General features: G+C 32.9%; 2 protein-coding genes across 4 annotated transcripts; one reads left to right on the forward strand and one right to left on the reverse strand.

Annotated features, from left to right (window-relative positions):
• Positions 1-6,040: 6,040 nt before the first annotated feature.
• Positions 6,041-12,230, forward strand: LOC137818647 (uncharacterized). 3 transcript variants are annotated; one of them, XM_068622188.1, is made up of 9 exons: positions 6,041-6,400; positions 7,131-7,338; positions 8,191-8,298; positions 8,601-8,748; positions 9,462-9,551; positions 10,056-10,110; positions 10,408-10,530; positions 11,686-11,742; positions 11,892-12,230. In XM_068622188.1, exons 2-9 carry the CDS (start codon positions 7,166-7,168, stop codon positions 12,014-12,016), a joined length of 879 nt encoding a protein of 292 aa, XP_068478289.1. In that variant the 5' UTR covers positions 6,041-6,400; positions 7,131-7,165; the 3' UTR covers positions 12,017-12,230. The 3 variants fall into 3 exon arrangements, with proteins under 3 accessions (XP_068478289.1, XP_068478290.1, XP_068478291.1); XM_068622190.1 differs by lacking the exon at positions 6,041-6,400 and adding an exon at positions 7,768-7,844 and having other exon boundaries at positions 7,321-7,338; XM_068622189.1 differs by lacking the exon at positions 9,462-9,551.
• A 2,441-nt stretch (positions 12,231-14,671) lies between these two features.
• On the reverse strand, positions 14,672-17,729 carry LOC137819089 (uncharacterized). The gene is made up of 7 exons (XM_068622829.1): positions 17,391-17,729; positions 17,221-17,277; positions 16,912-17,037; positions 16,043-16,112; positions 15,458-15,550; positions 15,252-15,365; positions 14,672-14,977 (listed from the first exon to the last, which is right to left on the reverse strand). The coding sequence occupies exons 1-7, from the start codon at positions 17,540-17,542 to the stop codon at positions 14,924-14,926; spliced, it is 666 nt and encodes a 221-aa protein (XP_068478930.1). The 5' UTR covers positions 17,543-17,729; the 3' UTR covers positions 14,672-14,923.
• Positions 17,730-18,234: the final 505 nt, after the last annotated feature.

Here is an 18,234-nt window from a genome sequence, read left to right on the forward strand (position 1 = left end):
TCTCGTTAGTTAGACCATTATGCGAGGTTTTCTTATCAAATTGCCATGGTCTACCTAATAAGATGTGGCAAGCTTCCATAGGTACTACATCACATAAAACATTGTCTTTGTAGTTACCTATAGAAAACTCGATTTCCACTTGTTTGTCTACACGTAGTTCTCCATCCTCATTGATCCATTGTAAATTGTACGGTTTTGGATGAGGAACTACTTGTAGTTTTAATTTTTCAATCAATCTAGTGCTACAGCAATTGTAGCATGACCCACCATCCACAATAAGAGAGCATATATTTTCTAAAACATTGCATCTAGTATGAAAAATGTTCTCTCGTTGTGTCTCGATGGATGCACTAGGTTGATTGTGGAGGATTCTTTGAATCATCAATAAGTCCCCCTCCAAAGGATTTATCCTTTCTCCTTCCCCTTTTTCTTGAATACTAGGTTCATCCTCACCACTTGTGTACTCATCTTTTCCTTTTAAAAACAAAACCCTTTGGTTTGGACATTGCGCTTGCACATGCCCTCTTCCAAAACATTTAAAACACTTGGTGTCCCTAGCACGGATGTATGGGGTGGAGGCATCTTTCACTAAGGGTTTGGTAGTTTCTTTGGATTCGTCTCTAGGTGTACTACCCTCCCTCTTAAAGTCTTTCTTGGGATAAGAGTTGGAGTAAGAACCCACCCTTTGACTTGAAGTTTTGCACAAATTTTGTTGTTCAACTTTAATGCAAAGTTGAACCGAATCATTCAAGTCTTGATAGGGTAATAGTTCTACTCTATCTCTTATTTCAAGGTTGAGCCCACTTAGAAACCTAGATATGGTGGTGGTTTCTTCCTCTCTAATGGATGCTCTCATCATGTAGAGCTCCATTTTCTGCCTATACTCTTCCACACTTAAGTTCTTTTGTTGGAGTCTTTGGAGCTTGTCCATCAACTCCCTATGGTAGTAGGAAGGTATGTGGCGACGTCTTAGGGCTCCCCTAAGGTCATTCCAATATTCTATGGAAGGCTCCCTATGAAGACGTCGGTCTCTCTCTAGAGAGGTCCACCAATACATGGCATTGCTTTGGAAACTAAGGGTTGCTAAGGGTACCTTCCTCTCTTCACTCACCCTATGGCAAGCAAAGAGTTGCTCTACTTTCATCTCCCAATCTAGGTAGGCCTCTACATCTTCCTTACCATAGAAATGGGGTAGGTCTACCCTTACTTCCTTTGGGCTCTCTTGCTCCCTTTGTCTAGTTCTTCTAGGGGGTGGTTGGTAATAATCATTAATTCTAAGGCTTCCCTCCCCTAGAGTCTCATTACTTTTAGAATGGGATGCATGAGTTTTTTTTTTATTTTTGTGAGTTTTGTGATTTCTCTTCTTGAGCTTTAGCCAACTCATTGATTTTGTTCTCATTCTCCAATTGTCTAAAAGATATCAATTGTACCGCTTGGGATACTTCTTTTAAAAGAGTTTTCAAAGATTTTACTTCACTTTCAATAGACTTTGGAGAGTGAGAAGAAGAAGACATGGCTAAAACTTTGTGTATATAGGTGTTTTACTTTGAGAAAGTTTAGGAAAGTTAAAGAAGGTAGTTTTCCAGGTAAGGGAGGTGAGTCACAAAGGACTACTTAAGTACCAAGCCTTTTCCTTGCCAAAAACTATCCCCCAATATCTTCACACAAGACTTTCTCTTAGTGAAACACTTAGAACACAAATAAGTTGAGAAATAAATGCAAAAAAACAATGTTAACTGTCTATGCAACAAAACTAGTCGGTTTAACACAAATTTAAACAAAACTAACCATGCAAAGCGTAGCTATGAAAGCAAAAGAAAAGCAATTACAAACAAGTAACAATTACTAATCAAGAATGCTATACTATTCGGCCCTAGGTGAGGCTTCTTGGACACTTTGAGCCCTTGAAGACACACTCACCGTCTAAAACGTAATTAACAAGGTAATTAACAATAAACCAAGTTGCAAAGGAAATAAGAGAACTCCCTTTGTTGATCCTCTTTTGATTAGTGCACTTCCTTGTTGTCTTTGATTGTTGAGCTTCCAAGTGTTTGTAGTGTTTATTTCAAGACTATTTGTTTCGGCTTTGACCTTGTCTTCTCCTTAGAATGATGGCCTTTAATCCTCCAATTTCCAGCACCTAGCAAAGGGCTAAACCTTAACCAAATCAAGTTCCCATTCACATAAGCACCAAAGAAGAATTAAATTCCAGCACCCAAATTAGAGGTCAAAGAACAAAAGCAAGAAACAAATTTAATTGAATAAAACAGTACCACCAAAAGGATTTAGATTGTGACAACTAGAAAGAGAGTCAAGAAATTAAAGCAAGCAAATAAAGGTACTCAATTAAAGGTTGGCACACAAAAGAATTCCTAAAGAAAAGCACTAGATTAGATGACCAAATAAAAAAAACAGCACCACTGGAAAATGTTGTGGGCCAGAAAACGTGTTTGTTCCCAGATTTATGCTGATCTGGATTTTTAGAATTTGGCTCTGAAATTTGTTATGCAAGATATTCAGGATCTTATCTAAAATCTGGCTTTGGATTCACTCAAAACGGATGCACCATTTTTTTTTAATAAATTTTGCAAAATTGGTGTTCGGTTAGGCCAGCTGGAGCGCTTCAGATTTGCACTATGATCTTAAAAGATTTATCATTTTTTTTCTGTTGCTTCTTTTGACCTAATTCTTTTTTTGTCCTTTCTATAACACTTTAAACTTGCATTTTCCAGAGAATCAAAATTTTCCTATGGGTGGAAATATTTTTCTGGGTTAAAACAGCCAAAACAGAGAAGGTGAAAACAGGGAAATCTGAAAACTGGAAACAAAAACAGCAGGATACCAAAGTTTAGACACAATGGAAATTTGTGACACAATCTCTGATACCAAATGATGGCATTTTCATGAAGTTCTTCTTGAATCAATGTAGAGTATGGGGCGGAAGCAATGAATGAGAGTGAGCAAGATCCTCCTAAGAGTGGTGTTGATCTTGTAGGTGCATGATAAGTGTGGGTATTGAGTGGTTCGGCCAGCTCAAGGGAAAAGATGAAGGAATTGAAGTTTAGAGCCTAGGATTCTAGGGAGAAGCAAAGTTGAGCACAAATTGGCAGCATAACTTTACTCACAATAAACTTGAAATTACAAGGTGTAGGCTCCTCCTTTTATAGGCTAAGGAGGACCATAATGCAACCCTAATGCTAGCCAAATGAAATGTAAATGTGAAGCACATGGGTGCACATGGCACATGGGTGCACAAATGAGCACATGGGGAGGGGTGTGTCTAGTTTTTATGCTCACCCCCTCCATGGTCTTTCTAGAATGTACAAATATGCTTTCTACACTACTCTAATTACTAAGCACCCCTAATGGGCCTTTATGTAACAAAGCCTTCTATTCACAAACCGTAGCTTGGCCCATGTATGTGTGAAGCTAGACGGTCTAGGACTCTTCATAGATGCTCCTTATGTAGCCGCTCCTCTTCATGGCCTAGACGCTCCTCATCATGGCTAGACGCTCCTTTTTGAGGCTAGACGCTCCCATCATGGCTAGACGGTCTTAGTCTTGGAAGCTTGGCTTTCATAGTGTGGTGAGCTTGGGCCCTCCTCCATCACATATGGTAGAGAAAATAGTTGGATCTAACATTAGGGGTTGGACTTATGTAAAGAAGACATTTAGAAGCTTTAGTAAAGAGAGTATATCAGATGGAAAGTAACCTTGCCACTATAGGGGGAGGCAAACTGGGACACAAAACCATTTATTAGAGGTGGTTTGTTACTTTGTCTGTCTACTGACATGAATCACTATGGGACATTATGGCATCATTTGATTCATGTAACCAACCGACCTAGTTGGAAAAGCTTGGGAAATTTTGTTCTCTTTTACTGTTGTTTGTGGAATGTTGTCTGCAGTTGTTGTGTGTGAAATTTCTTCCAGTTCTTTGTTGAGTGATAACTACCAATCTACAACAGACTGATGATTGATTTTGACATGCTTCCAATTTGATTAGCACACTGAATATCTATAAATTGTATATCATGATAATTTGCATATCTGTTTGCTTTTGGCCATAAAAAATCTCATATACCCCTGTCCTCGAATTTTCTGTCTACTAGATAAATGAAAATGTTGAATGGTGATATTTCAGTTGATATTATAGTTAAAAAAATGGATGTGGCTCTTTGCTTCAAGATTCTGATATTAGTATTATAACTTGGATGTCTGGACTGTCTTGTTAATTGTTACATTACATAAAGTCCCTTGTGGTCGTTTCCATATCAAATAATCATTTGAGCATGTAAAGTGCTTATTTTACACCATTTTATTATGAATCCATGGATCTTACAATTTTGTTCATAACTAATGTTTTGCTAGTTCTTAAAATTACATCATATGTTAACTTGGAATGCCATATATTTCAGAGGATAGTAGCTAGGGATGTTATTTTTTGGAGATGAAACCTTTCATTGTTAGTACTGCTTGATGCATTTTTTCTGTCACAAATATAATTTATTCGTAATCACAAAGATACACTCTCATTTATACTATATGCTTCTATCTGTTAGATGTTCCTTTTGTATTAAGGTTGAGAGAGAATGTGAAAGATTTTGGGTTTCCTGTGACAACAGTATTGGAATATTATCATTGACAATGTTCTTTTCCTCAATTTTTTCTACAGAATTGCGTGCAAGCAGGACAAAACTAAACATCTTCAAACATAAAAACTGACAAGATTTTTGGTTTCTATGTTCAAAATGCATATTTCTGATAACTTGGTGGTTCCTGTCAACTGAAGTAGCAAGTAAAACAGGAGGCAGTCAAACCACAAGTAGCACTCCAAAATAAAAATCAACAACGAGTTTTTTTTCCCTGAAACAAATTATTATTGTACAAGTCCAAAATTGTAGTTCATGTCATGACATCAATTGTATTTTTAACCTTTTGATTTTAAGTTGTTTTCTAGGTTGAAACTTGGCTAATTAAGGTGAAAACACATTCATTGAACTCTGTAGCAAATGCAGTTTGTGCTTTGAACAAGAGTAATAATATAAAGGCATGTCTTATCTTTTATCGAAACAATCACTGAGCAGTATAACTAGAACAAGGACATGAATAAAATAATCATTCTCTTGTAAGATTTTACCTTTCCATTCATCTTATGTGGAGATTTCTCATCGCTACAAATCTTATTCCAGGTTGCGATTAAATTTTACTTTTTAAAACAACAAGTTAAACTTATCTAGATTTGTTGAGTTACATATGATAAAATCTTGTTTTATTTTCATGTTTGAAGTGTATAGTATTTTATGCGAAAAGGTATGTAAGAGATCTACATTTATTGTTTATGTAACTAAATTATAATTATTTATAATTCTTATTTCATAAATTAATTTTTGAGATGAAATTTTTGAAAATAAAAATAAAAATATATGTGATATGTTTTGTTTTATATATATAATTTATAGCTATATATAAAGAGAATTCTCCATTATAACTGTTTTTTTTATATATAATTTTTTTCGATTCTATCTTTATTTAATATATCTAATTTTATTAATACAATGAAATATTTTGTCATTTCATATGAATTACTTAAAAAATAAAAACTAATTCTTCCTTTAATTCCTTATTTTAAGACAACAAGAAGAAATGGAGAACATACTATCATACATTTTCACACCAAATCTTACATATCAAATAAAATAACCTTTATTTTCAATCACTCTCTGTACTTCTTTTTTGCTTTTTCAATTTCAACTCATCCAAAATTATTTTTGTATGTATGTTAAATTTTTATCATAGTAAAAGTTGAGTAAAAGAGTGGTTTCCGCTAGTAATAGAGAATATACTTTTTTATTTACACAAATTTTTTATACAAAATTTATGTAATTATTTTTTAAATTCAAATAATTAACTATAATAGAAAATCATTTACACAATAAAAAATTATTTACAGTAAAATATAGAATTATTTACTTTTAATAAAAAAATATTTTATATATATATATATATATATATATTATATGATATTGTATTATTTTCTGATCTTGTGAAGCAGGGATCAGGGCAATTCCGTAAATATCTTTCCGTTCTCCATTTTCTCTTTCCCCATTCTCCCATTAATTTTGTTTCATTCTCTGAGGAAGCAAAGGAAAAGACAGTGATCGAATTGGTGTTCCCTTTTTGGTTGTGGCTAACAAAGATTGAAAGTGCACATGGCGAGCGCTGTAGATACCTCGGGAAACCCTATCCCATCGTCGTCGGTGTTGATGGCATCGTCGAAGCACATTGGGATCCGGTGCCACTCTGAGAACTTGGAGTTTCTGAAGTGCAAGAAGAAGGATCCCAACCCTGAGAAGTGTCTCGACAAGGGTCGCAACGTTACCCGCTGTGTCCTTGGACTGTTAGTTTTTCTCCTCTCTCTCTTTTTTTTGCCTGTTTGGTAGGTTAGAAAAATTGGAATAGGTTTTGTTCATTTTTCAGATTTTGAATTGTGACTCATTTCTTGATTCTATTTTTTGTTTGGGTTATATTTCTGATCTTGAAAATCAATTTTATTTTGTTATTTACGTTATTCATTCTATACATTTAGTCTACAATAGAACCTCGAATAGGATTGTCTATGAAATAGGATTGGATTTTTGTGTCTATCATGTCATCCCGGAGTACTCTCAAATGTCTAATCTCATGGATCTCTGGTTCTCGCAAGAAGGAGATGTGTTAGAAATCCAATATGGTGCCACATCATCACAAATTAACGTCGTTAGTGGAAATATAGCAGAAAGTACCAAATTGTAAACTTTGATACCAATTTGATTTTTTTTTTAAAAACCACTATATTAAATTGTATATTAAATTGAATATTGACTCTAAGGATAAAAAAGTAATATACCTTCAAAATATATTTTAAAACCTTTAGATTTTTCAAATAAAAAATATTAATCGTCTTCACAAATATCTTAAATTCAACTTTCAAAATTCTTTTAACATGGAAATTTAAAAAATTAATAAATATTAAACAATAACACTTAAAACAAAGGAAGAGATGTGTTATTGGGGGTAATTCTTTTATGTTATTAAAAAAACTGGAAAATGTTATAATATAAGGACTTGTTTGCAAAATCTTCTTCCAGGTTTCATTCTTCTGTCTCTGCAATCTCCAATATCCATGTTTGCTTCGGTGAGCAACAGCAGCATCAATATTTTACGCCACTGCGCTCTCCTCCGTCCACGTGTCCTCAATCTTGGATTTGGTTCTCTCCTGCACAGGTTCGGTGCCTCAGCTCCGATGGACAATGGCCGGAACAACCCCTTCTCCTCCTACGCTCACGCCTCTCCCAGGTTGTTTCTCGTCTCTCCTTCACCTTCCTCCAAACTCACCAATTTCCTTTCTCTTTTCTCTTTTCGGAATGCCTCTGTTCAAATGTTGTGAATTTCGAAGGATTTGTTCGGTTTAGGGAATGTATCGATGTAACTACTTGCAATGACAACCTACGTCGTTTTTCAATATTTGGAATTACGGTTATATCATTGTATTGGAGATTGCCATCTTTTTGTTGTGGATAAATTCTTGTGATTCAATATTTTGATGTTTTCACCACTCAAGGAGGTGAAATAGAAGCGTTTTGTTGGAGTATTCTAGTGTACGAAACTCTTGAACAATTATGCAGTTATCTTGGAGTATTCTCGTGTGCAAAACTCTTGAGGATTGAAGCTCAAGATGTGCAGTTTCATTGGTCTGTATACATCAATTTTTGCTTGTTATTACAGGAATGGAATTGTTGGTCCGAAAACAAGGGAAGTGGATTGGATTTGGAGGAGGCACTGCGGATAAAAAAGGATTAAAGGCATGTAAAAGAGTAAAAGGAGAGGGAAGGCAGTGAATCAATTAGTATTCCCTTCTAAGGGCTGCACTCTACAGTCTCCCTCTTCACTTTAGATATCTATCCCTACATCTCTTCTTCTAAGTTTTAACTAGCTTCATTATAGTTCTTGTTCAATTTTCGGTTTTTGACTATTTCTTCTGCAATGTAATGGAATTCCTACTTCAAATTGTGATTCAATACTATGAATAAGTTTCTGTTTCATAGATTGCTCTACATTATGTGCACTTATCAATTCACTCAGTCGCTACCATTGTGGAATCATGCTGAAGGTTTTATGCTTTTTGATATTTATGTTCAATTGTGGCAGTGGCCGTGGAAAGGCTTTTGATATGAGAAATGATAGAGAAAAAACAAGAGGGCGTGGTGGTGGGAGTGGCTCAGGAAAGGATAAAATTGACGCTCTTGGTAGGCTCTTGTAAGCATTACTTCTCTCTAATAATTTTTTATTTTTCTTAAACATTGCCTTTATTTTATTCCTTCATTGCTGCCAAATGTGAGTTTCATTAGTTGTTGTGTTTAGTTTTGTATGAAACATACAGTGGCATTGTTATTCTTTTTCTGTGTGGAAAAAAGTTTGGGAAACATATGGAATTTGTTTGCCTTCAGATTTCAGCAACAGAGCGAGTGAGCTTTGTGATATGTCTTAGTTACGCTGTTTTGTGCTTGATTCTTCTAGGAAATAAATACACTGCATTTATCTCTGTTTAATATGTGCAGGACTCGAATTTTGCGACATATGGCATCTGAATTGAATTTGAATATGCGGAATGATGGTTTTGTGAAAGTTAAAGATTTGTTAAAGCTGAATATGAAGACATTTGCTAATATTCCATTGAGATCGCACACTGTTGATGATATTAAGGAGGTCAATTATTTTCATATATTTTTCTTTGTTTCAGCACATGTTCATTCCATTTTTTATGCTGCCTCTCCAATATCGTTTATTTTGTAATTAGATTCTTGAGTCACATTATCTAAGAAGAATTTGGGTGAAAATATAAAAAGTAAGTATATAACATTGTCGTATCGTTGATATTAAATGAACTCTTCAATATTTGTTGTTATGAAGCATAAAAGATCACTTCATTTTATTGCGTGTCAAAGATAAATTCCTTGTATTGATTTACTAGCATCCTTTCTCACTTCTGTAGAATTTTAGAAGATTGATATTTGTCTTTCTCTCGTAAAAGCAGTCAGAATATAGCTAACAAAGTAAGAATTTACCTGATCTATCATTTCTACTTTCAGCAACTAATTCTGCAATAATTTAGGAAATTGACTAGGAACATTTGCATAGTATTTTTTTGTCATCCAAAGAATTTACATGTTGGTTAGATTAGTGGTTTTGACCTAGTCTTAAAATTTAACTTAACTTATGTAATGTACATGGCTTCTGTTTCCTTTGAATGATTATTTATGCTTATATAACCTCTTTTTTTCTAAACTATACTAATAAATGTTATTTATATTTGGTTTTATCTTTTCATTATTGTAAACAATTTGTTGTAAGTCCATATAATTATAATGTCAATTAATTGAAAGAAAAACATTTTATTCTAAAATATATTTTGGTCTTAGGCTGTTCGAAGAGATAATAAGCAGCGGTTTAGCCTCATGGAAGAGTATGGGGAACTATTAATACGTGCAAATCAAGGCCACACAGTAACGGTAGTGTATTCCTTTTAATGAAGTGATGACAACTTCATCTATCCAATTTACTTTTGAAGTGTTGAAGAAATAATAGAACTTAAAGTTTATACTCTGTAATGCAACATATGGTAATGCATCTAATTTTATCTTAAAATTTGCTTTTGCCATTGTCATGTTAAGACGCCAATGAAAAACTCTAATAATATTATCAATTGTTTCTATCGTCAATGAGCTAAACCCTTTTTAACCCTGGTATGCATATTCCCTTATTTTGAGATATCTTAAAAATTGTCCGTCAAGTGACAGGAAAAAGTTATGCCAGTACTGTTGTCCACAGCCTTGCCAAATTCTGTTGTTTCCCTTTTGTTCTTAAGCAGATTTGTCACTAATACTTCTTTTTCCAATTTTTTAACAGTTAAATAGTAATGTTCTGACTTATGTTATGTTGAACTTTTGAATCTTGAATTTATTCAATTTTGTCCACCTGCCCTTACAATACAATTATTGACTTTTCATCTGCAGACTGTTGAAACTGAAAGCTTATTGAAGCCAATCCTTTCAGCTGAAGAAGTTCCAGGTGCATAATTATTAGCTTTGGGGTTTTTTAACTAGATCCAAGCTATGATGAACGCTGGCAACACATTAATTTCTGTATGTTATGATGATGCTATGTACATATTTATAATTTAAATTTATGTCTTCAATGGTGGACATGTTACCAATCTTAGTGTTTTCCAATGACCCGGTATTATATTAACATAATTCTTATTACTTAAATCTGTATATCTGCCTTTTCAACTCATACTCTGTAAAACAAAAATTCTGTATTTATATTTTATTTGTTACCTTTGCTTGATTTTGTGATTTTATGCAGTTTGTGTGCATGGAACCTACAGAAAGAACTTGGAATCAATTCTAGGATCTGGGCTGAAACGCATGAAAAGATTGCATGTTCATTTCTCTTGTGGTTTACCGACAGATGGAGAAGTAATTAGTGGTAATGTGATATACTATTTAAAATGAATCCTATTTAAATATCGAAGTTTAAATTTTGATACTTTTGTTTAATTTTTGTTAGGCAAGTTAATTTTCCTTTAAGGATAATAAGGATGAATGGGTGATACTTAAATTTAAAAGCCAGAAGGAGTGACACTGGAGGTGTCTATTTTGATTGATAATGTAGCTTTGACCAAATGTGGAATCCAAATGACCAATTTATAGTTTTGCTTTTTACCCTCTGTGTTCAAATGTTTTCTCCGTTGCCAGGGTAGAAATGCTAAAATCCTACTCGTACAAGGGATTCAAATAATAATTAGTCCATCATCCAAAGATATGGGGTTACCTAAAGCTTGGAAAAAAAATGTCTGTTTACTTTAGTGCTCTATCAGTATTAGTAACTAGTTATTTCTCTCCAAATGATTAATCATATTAATATTATAGTGGTTGTTTCAATTTAGTGAAACAATACTTGGTTCAGAAGTACCATTAATGATCCCAGCTTGGACCTAGTAGCATCTCTTTACCCCTTCACAACGTATCCATTGGAGGGTGGAGAGACCTTTGAATTGGAAGTCTCCTTGATGGACGGCAGTGGGCCTCCAACTAAAGTTTATGAGTGAAAGAAGAAAGGGCTTAAGGGTGTAATTGGGAAAGAGAATTCTGCTAGTGAAGGAGTGGAAGGGGCTAATAGAATGGAAAGCTGTCATGAGGGGATTGGAGAGACAGATCTGGGGAATCATGGAGGAGACGTGGTTGAGGGGGGTGGGGGCCGAGGAGTGAGAGGGTATCACTGTGGGGTGATTGTTGTCACTGGGCAGAAATCATTCTCTGAGTGCTTTTTCTTTTTGCAGTTTCTGTTGCTTCTTTCTTATGGTAATTGGATTGTAATCAAGGCTAGTTCCTTGAATTCCATCAAACATTAGTAAATTTCAGTTCCTATTCCTATCACTCTTCTTGGTTGACATGGGAGTTATTATGTCCTGTCACTCCTATCATCCTATGAAATTAATTTCTCATATGGAAAGTACTAATGTGTAGCATGATCTTTAGTAGTTTCAGCTATTTCCTTAGACGTTTAGACTCTAAATGTTTGACACTTAGACTTGCTTCCTCACTGTACCAATTACTTACTTCTTTATTTTGATTTTCCCAGGTATGAGGCGAGATGTCAATGTTCTTATCTTTATTGACGTTAGAAAAGCATTGGAGGGTATGATGTGACAATATTACAAACAATGTGTTCTTAATGCGAACAAAACAAGTTCATCTTGAAATGTTGATTAACTTTGTTGTTTGATGATGGTAAGTAAAAAACTACTTAACTTAAGGCTTCTTTATATTTTTTTGATCCTATTTCAGAAGGTATGAAGCTTTACATTTCGGACAACAAGGTGATCTTGACGGAAGGTTTTGATGGCGTGGTTCCACCCAAATTTTTTGAGAAGATAGAATCATGGCCTGCCAGACACCCTATTCCCTTTTGAAATTCTCTTGTAGAATCATCATCCACTGTAAGTTGAGGATTATTAGATATGATTGTGTAAACCTCTCGCAAGAATATTATTATTTGGTTCCTTGTTTCTTTTGTTTCTTAGAGCATTCACTTACGTTACTTTGGGTCATTGAGTGAGTTATTCATATATGTAAAGATAGTGTATTATGTAACATTATCATTTATATCTTGTTCATTTTTAATTATTTTTAGTTATTTGAAAATTATAGGAATTAACTTTTAATGACTAAATAGTAAAATTATTTAGTTTGAGTATTGCAATTTAGGTATACTTGTTTGTTGCATGACATACATTTCTTCTCTTGTTAAATAATCTTTATAACTAAATAGTGATTTTTTAAAATTTAATTGGGATATTGACAGAATCTCTATCATCTTATAATTCTCTTAAAAATAATAAGATTAAATTTTATAATAATTATCTTAAAAAAATTCATAGAATGTTGCTTAATAAATTTATAAGTGTATAATTCACAAATTGTTTACCATTTTTTAGGCCACTTCCATACTTAAGCATCCAAAAGCCAGCACCCAGATGTCATTTATGTAGAATCCAATAAAGTTGTAACAATACGGTTAACTTCATCAATTATCTATTATGTTATCCCCATAAGAGACTCCACATACAATAATTTGTTTAATAAGTTGTATCGTATACTTATGATTAATTTATATTTCTCAACTTTTGAAGTAGTTTGGTAAAAGAGCTAGTGTAAATGTTGAAGTGAATAAGCTAAATTTAAACCCATGAAAGAATTTTAACTAATCACACTTTCTATTTTTTATATAAATATTTTTTTTTTAAAATCATCTAAGACTGGAGAGTATACAGTGTAAGTGCATCATCCTTTTGGGAATTGTTTTTTGCCCCCCATGATTTCCTCATGCATAGATGATAACCTCCCTGAGCCAACTGCAAGTTATGCTTGACAGGCATATGCGAGTTGCCAAGCTTAACTATTCAGACCGGGCTGCTTCTTCCTGCACCTCCTTACCTTCTTGTGCCACCTCCATATATTTTGTATATTCCAAAAATACCCTTTATTAATATTCCGGATTACATAATTCGAAAGTCTTTTTCTAGATCCAGAATTAGCTTCTGGATTATGTAATCCGGAAGCCTTTTGTGATTAGCTTCCGGATTACATAATCCGGAAGTCTTTTCTATACATAAAATTAGCTTCCGGATTATGTAATCCGGAAGCCTTTTTTTCAGAGGAGTGATTAGCTTCTGGATTACATAATCCGGAAGTCTTTTCTAAATATGAGATTGACTTCCGGATCATGTAATCCAGAATATATTCGGATTACATAATCCATAGGCTTATTTCAAATGCAAAAAAGAGTTTTGGATTTTATAAATCTCAAGAGCACTTCCGGATTCAAAAACAGCTTCCTGATTATGTATGGAGGTGGCACAAAAAAGGAGAAAATGGTCTTTTTACATTTTGTATGGGAGTGGCAGAAGAAGGTATGGAGGTGTAGGAAGAAAGTGTCTTCAGACCGACCAACACTTTCTTACAATGATTTGTGGGCTGACCTCACATGACCCTTCTCTCGCATTGTTATCTGTAGTTAGACTATTTCTTCGTGCACTTTCGTAGGTTCTTTTTTCACTTTCATAAATTTTTGTATTCTAAAAATATCTTTATGTAATATTTCAGATTATATAATTTGATTTTTTTAAAATTTATAATTAATTTTTGGATTATATAATTCAGAAGCCTTTTTTCATATGCGTGATTAATTTCTGTATTACATAATTTGAAAGTCTTTTTTAGTTTATAGATTATATGATCTGAAAGTTTTTTTTCAAATACGTGTCCGGATTACATAATCTGAAAACTATTCTATGGATGTGGTACAAGAAGGATAAAAAGATATTTTCACATTACAGAGAGGAACGTATGAATATGAAGGTGCAGGAAAAAACAGTGATGTAGTTAAAAATAAGCAAATCTCCTGCATTGTTATCCATAGTTAAAATTAAGCAAATTTCTTTACATCATATAAATTTCAACCTACATCTAATCTGATATTGAAAATGACAAAAAGGTATGATAAAAATAACTTTAAATAAAAAGAGAGTAGGAATAAAAAAATATTTCCATAATCTTGTTTTTGGAAAATATTCTAGATTTAAAATTCCAAAACATATTTTTGAATTTAAACATATTTTCCTAAATGTTGTCTTCTAGATTTTTTAGAATATATTTCTGAATTTGAATTTCTGGAACACATTTTGATTTATTTTTTTTCAAAATGCATTTTCAAATTGTATTATGGATTTTTTTTTTACAAAATGTATTTTTTATTTTGAAATTTTTTTTCTAAAACGAAATTTTAACTTTTGAATTATATTTTTTTAATTCTGGATTTTTAAACCCAAAATAGAAGATAGTTTTGGAAAATTTAAAAGATAAAAGGTTGCTGGTCGAAATTGAAATTGATATGGTACATGAAGAAGTTGCCTTAAAAATATTGAGAAAATAAAAAAAAAAAACTATGGAAACAAGGCATAGATTCATCTTAACTTAGAAAAGCCTATAGCATCCAAATTGATCACAAAGGCAACTTCTAATACAAGGAGAAGCAAAGACAAACTTTCCACCACAAGAAATCAAAATTCTTGAAACAACAATGATTCATTGCAGATTGAACTCAGTTAAATAGTAAACAAGTGGAAAAATTAGTGAATTTCAAGAAGATATGGGGTTACATCTTCATTCCATTCCTTCCCCCAGAGTTTGAAGTACTGTTCTCAATGATTTCTACAGTTCATCAAAGAAAAAATTGCTTTCAATGATCACAAAGTCTATGAACTAATATTTGCTTAGATGATGATGATGATGATGTGACTTCTGCCTAAGTTTATTCATCAAATTGTGTCTTCAGATGCCCATCCTTTCTTCTCCAGCTCTTGTCGCAGTGCCTGACACCAACAAATATGTTTTCATAACAAAAATATTTAAGGTAAGGATTTGCATCCATTACAACAAATATTCTTTATCTCTATCATTTGAAAAAATGTCAATTATTTCTGATCAAAGTACAGTTAACTAAATTAACCTTCAGTTAAAATATGTGACTAATTTAGAAGAGAAAATAATTCACTGATATAAGGAAAAAGGAAGTTTTTTCCTGCAAACCAAGAATTTCTTTAAATACAGAGAAAGCACATGATAGGATGATAAAACAAGCCATACCTTTATTCTTTTTCTATTCAGATCAAAATCAAAGTTCCCCAGCCGAGATGCTGATCGATACTCCACAGTAGAACCCTTATTAGGTGGAAACCAGAACTCAACATCATCCACAAACTGTTCAAACAAGACACAAAAAAGGAGAAAGAAATTAGAAAAATGGTTATTTTTCTTCATGATGAGTTTCCTTTGATGTAAGTTACACATACCCCCAAGATTGAGCTTTGATACTCCACACGAATATAGTCTTCTTTCCTTTCAACTATCCTTGGTGTAAATTTGTCTGGTGTTGTTGATTCAATCTGTAAAAATGATCAGGAACTGGTTTTTAACTTCAATGATTGAAAAAGTGCAAACATCCAACTATTACAACCCAGTTACAAATCACAAATTAGAAAAAGGTTAGCATCATAATTAAAGTTTAGATCTAATTTAATCCTACAAAACAGACTCATAATTAAGAAGAGTGTTATCTCCACTCCACTCAGATAGTTTGATTTGACTATATCACTGGTTAAAGAAGGATCTTCAACACTCTTTTAGATTATTATTAGTAAAATCTTATTAAAAACCACCAAATTCTGCAGGTTTCACTCCTAATTGAATGAGTTTCTTCTGTAACTTTATAGTTTTCAATAGATTTTAACCAAGAATAGAAAAGAGAGTGTAATAAAAATAGTGAGTTCCAAAGGGTACTACTAACCCTCCTTTGATAAATTTTATATAGAGTGAGGGAAGGAAAATTTCCAATCCAGTGATATAATTCATGATTTCAGTTCAGATAGATTTTTTACCACGTCTATCAGTTCCTCCATGGCTTCCTCTTTGCTCACAGGATTTTTCCTGCCTTCAGGATTATAGTTCCTGAAAAAGAAGGAAAAAATTAAAACAAAGTGACATCATGATTCATCTATGTCTGCTGATCAAAAAATTATAAATAAAATGATTCATCTATATCCAATAATAAAGTTGGAAATTTGGTGGGACCGTACTCAATATAAAGACCAATCTAGAGAAAAGTTTCTTTTGTCAAATAAAAAAGAAGAAAAAGTAAAGATTGCACAACTTCACCTGCCAATACTTGTGTGACCAATAGTCCTATTCTTTTGTCAAGTCAACATTGTTGAACAGTCAGTAGTCCAACACCAGTTGCACAACTTTCACGTTGTTTAAAACGTGATAAATTGTTCCAACAAGTGCACTTTGTATATTGAAACGTGATTCTCACAAATATTTCACAACATCTTTTGGACTAAATCCAAAAAAATCCATAAATAAACCTTGACTGCTCATCTCCTAAATTAGGCATACCAGATTGTTCTCAACACGCAAATTTCACTTATCAGAAAATCAAGGCTCAAAAGAACAAGATAATGAAAATACTTTATGATGTTTTTATAAGTTGTTTTCAGTTTATCTCAACAAGATTTTCAAGAATAGCTTATGAAAATAGTTTAGAACTTGCTGTATGAGAATAATTTAATCATAGTAACAACTTACACATAATTACTTACATTACGAGCACTTAATCAATAAACACTGAACTAAGGTGTTTAAGTTGTTTATCTAAACACAACTAAAAACTTGCATTTCATTCACATATTCATATAATCCCATAAAACCAATATTAAAATTAAAACGAGGAAAAGAAAGGAGGATTTACCAAGGAGGAGCATAATGCGTGCGATCACTGATATTCTCAGAGGTTGATACACAGTTCTTTGTTGCTGGACACAGAGCTAATGCTGGTGGGTTTTTCTGCACTCCAAGATAATCTGGTTTTTTTCCACTACACAAAACCCAAAACCCAAACCGAGTTCTCTTCTTTAACAACCACTCATTTCCAACAAAAAACAAAACCCAAACTAAAAACCAAAAGGGTCTCACTACCCATTAACAAAATCAAATCTTGAATTAAATTTACATTAAAAAGTTAAACTTTTTTTCTTCCAAAACACAGAGGAGGGGGTACCTGAGGTTGAAGATGGCACCAATGGTCGCTATTTCACTGCTTCTCAATATGAGTTCTCTTCAATATACAAAATAAAATAAAATTGAAAAGTGAATAAATTTCAGAAGATGGTAATGAACAGTCATGAACAATCAGTAGATAGGAGTAAGAAAAGCAAGAGTATGAAGAACCTTCGGTTGATTTGGTCGGTGGGAACATCATGGTGGTGCTTCTGACAGCAGAGAATGCGAGGAAAAGAGGAAGCACTGATTCTACCATTGCTGGGTTTGGTGCAAACCTTGAGATAGCTACAGAAAGAGCTTGAAGGTATCAGTGAAGCCATTGTGGGGAGGTGAAAAAGTTGAAGCTTTGAGAAAATTAAGGAAGTTGGGACTATTTATGATCGGAAATTGAAGAGCGTGACACTTAAAATATTAGAGAATGAGATGTGAATCATGTGATGAATAAAAGAAGGTGGACGGTGCGAATCTTCCTTTCAGCACCATTTTTTTTCCTGATTTAGATATTACGAAAATTTTTTGAAATGTTTAATCAAGAAAAAAAACAGGTTTTTGATTCTTGCATTTTATTTAAACTTTTTTTATGTGTTATCTATCTACAAATTGTTATGATTTGACTATATATAATTTTTTATTTTAGTTTTGAAATTAAAAGTACTAAATCATTATAAATTAAATTTTACGAATAAATATTGGTTTTAAAAAGGATTTAACCTATAATTTTACGTGGACCAAAAAGTGAGAACCATAAAGCTTCTATTACTGAATTTAAAAAAAGTCAAAACTTATATGATAAACCAAGACAAATGTGTCAAAATTTGTATGTTAATAAATAAGGAGATTATTTATTCATTAAAAGATATAATTATCTAATTTTAAAATAACATAAAAAATAGTTTAAAACATGTGTATCCTTTCTATATATAACTGTATATATAAGAAGTTATGTCAGTTATTTTTAAGCTACTAGATTCACATTACTTAAATAAGACTTTACCACTTTACCACTTTGTTG

This window comes from Phaseolus vulgaris, chromosome 10 (assembly GCF_000499845.2).
Source record: "Phaseolus vulgaris cultivar G19833 chromosome 10, P. vulgaris v2.0, whole genome shotgun sequence".
NCBI classification, from domain to species: Eukaryota; Viridiplantae; Streptophyta; class Magnoliopsida; order Fabales; family Fabaceae; genus Phaseolus; species Phaseolus vulgaris.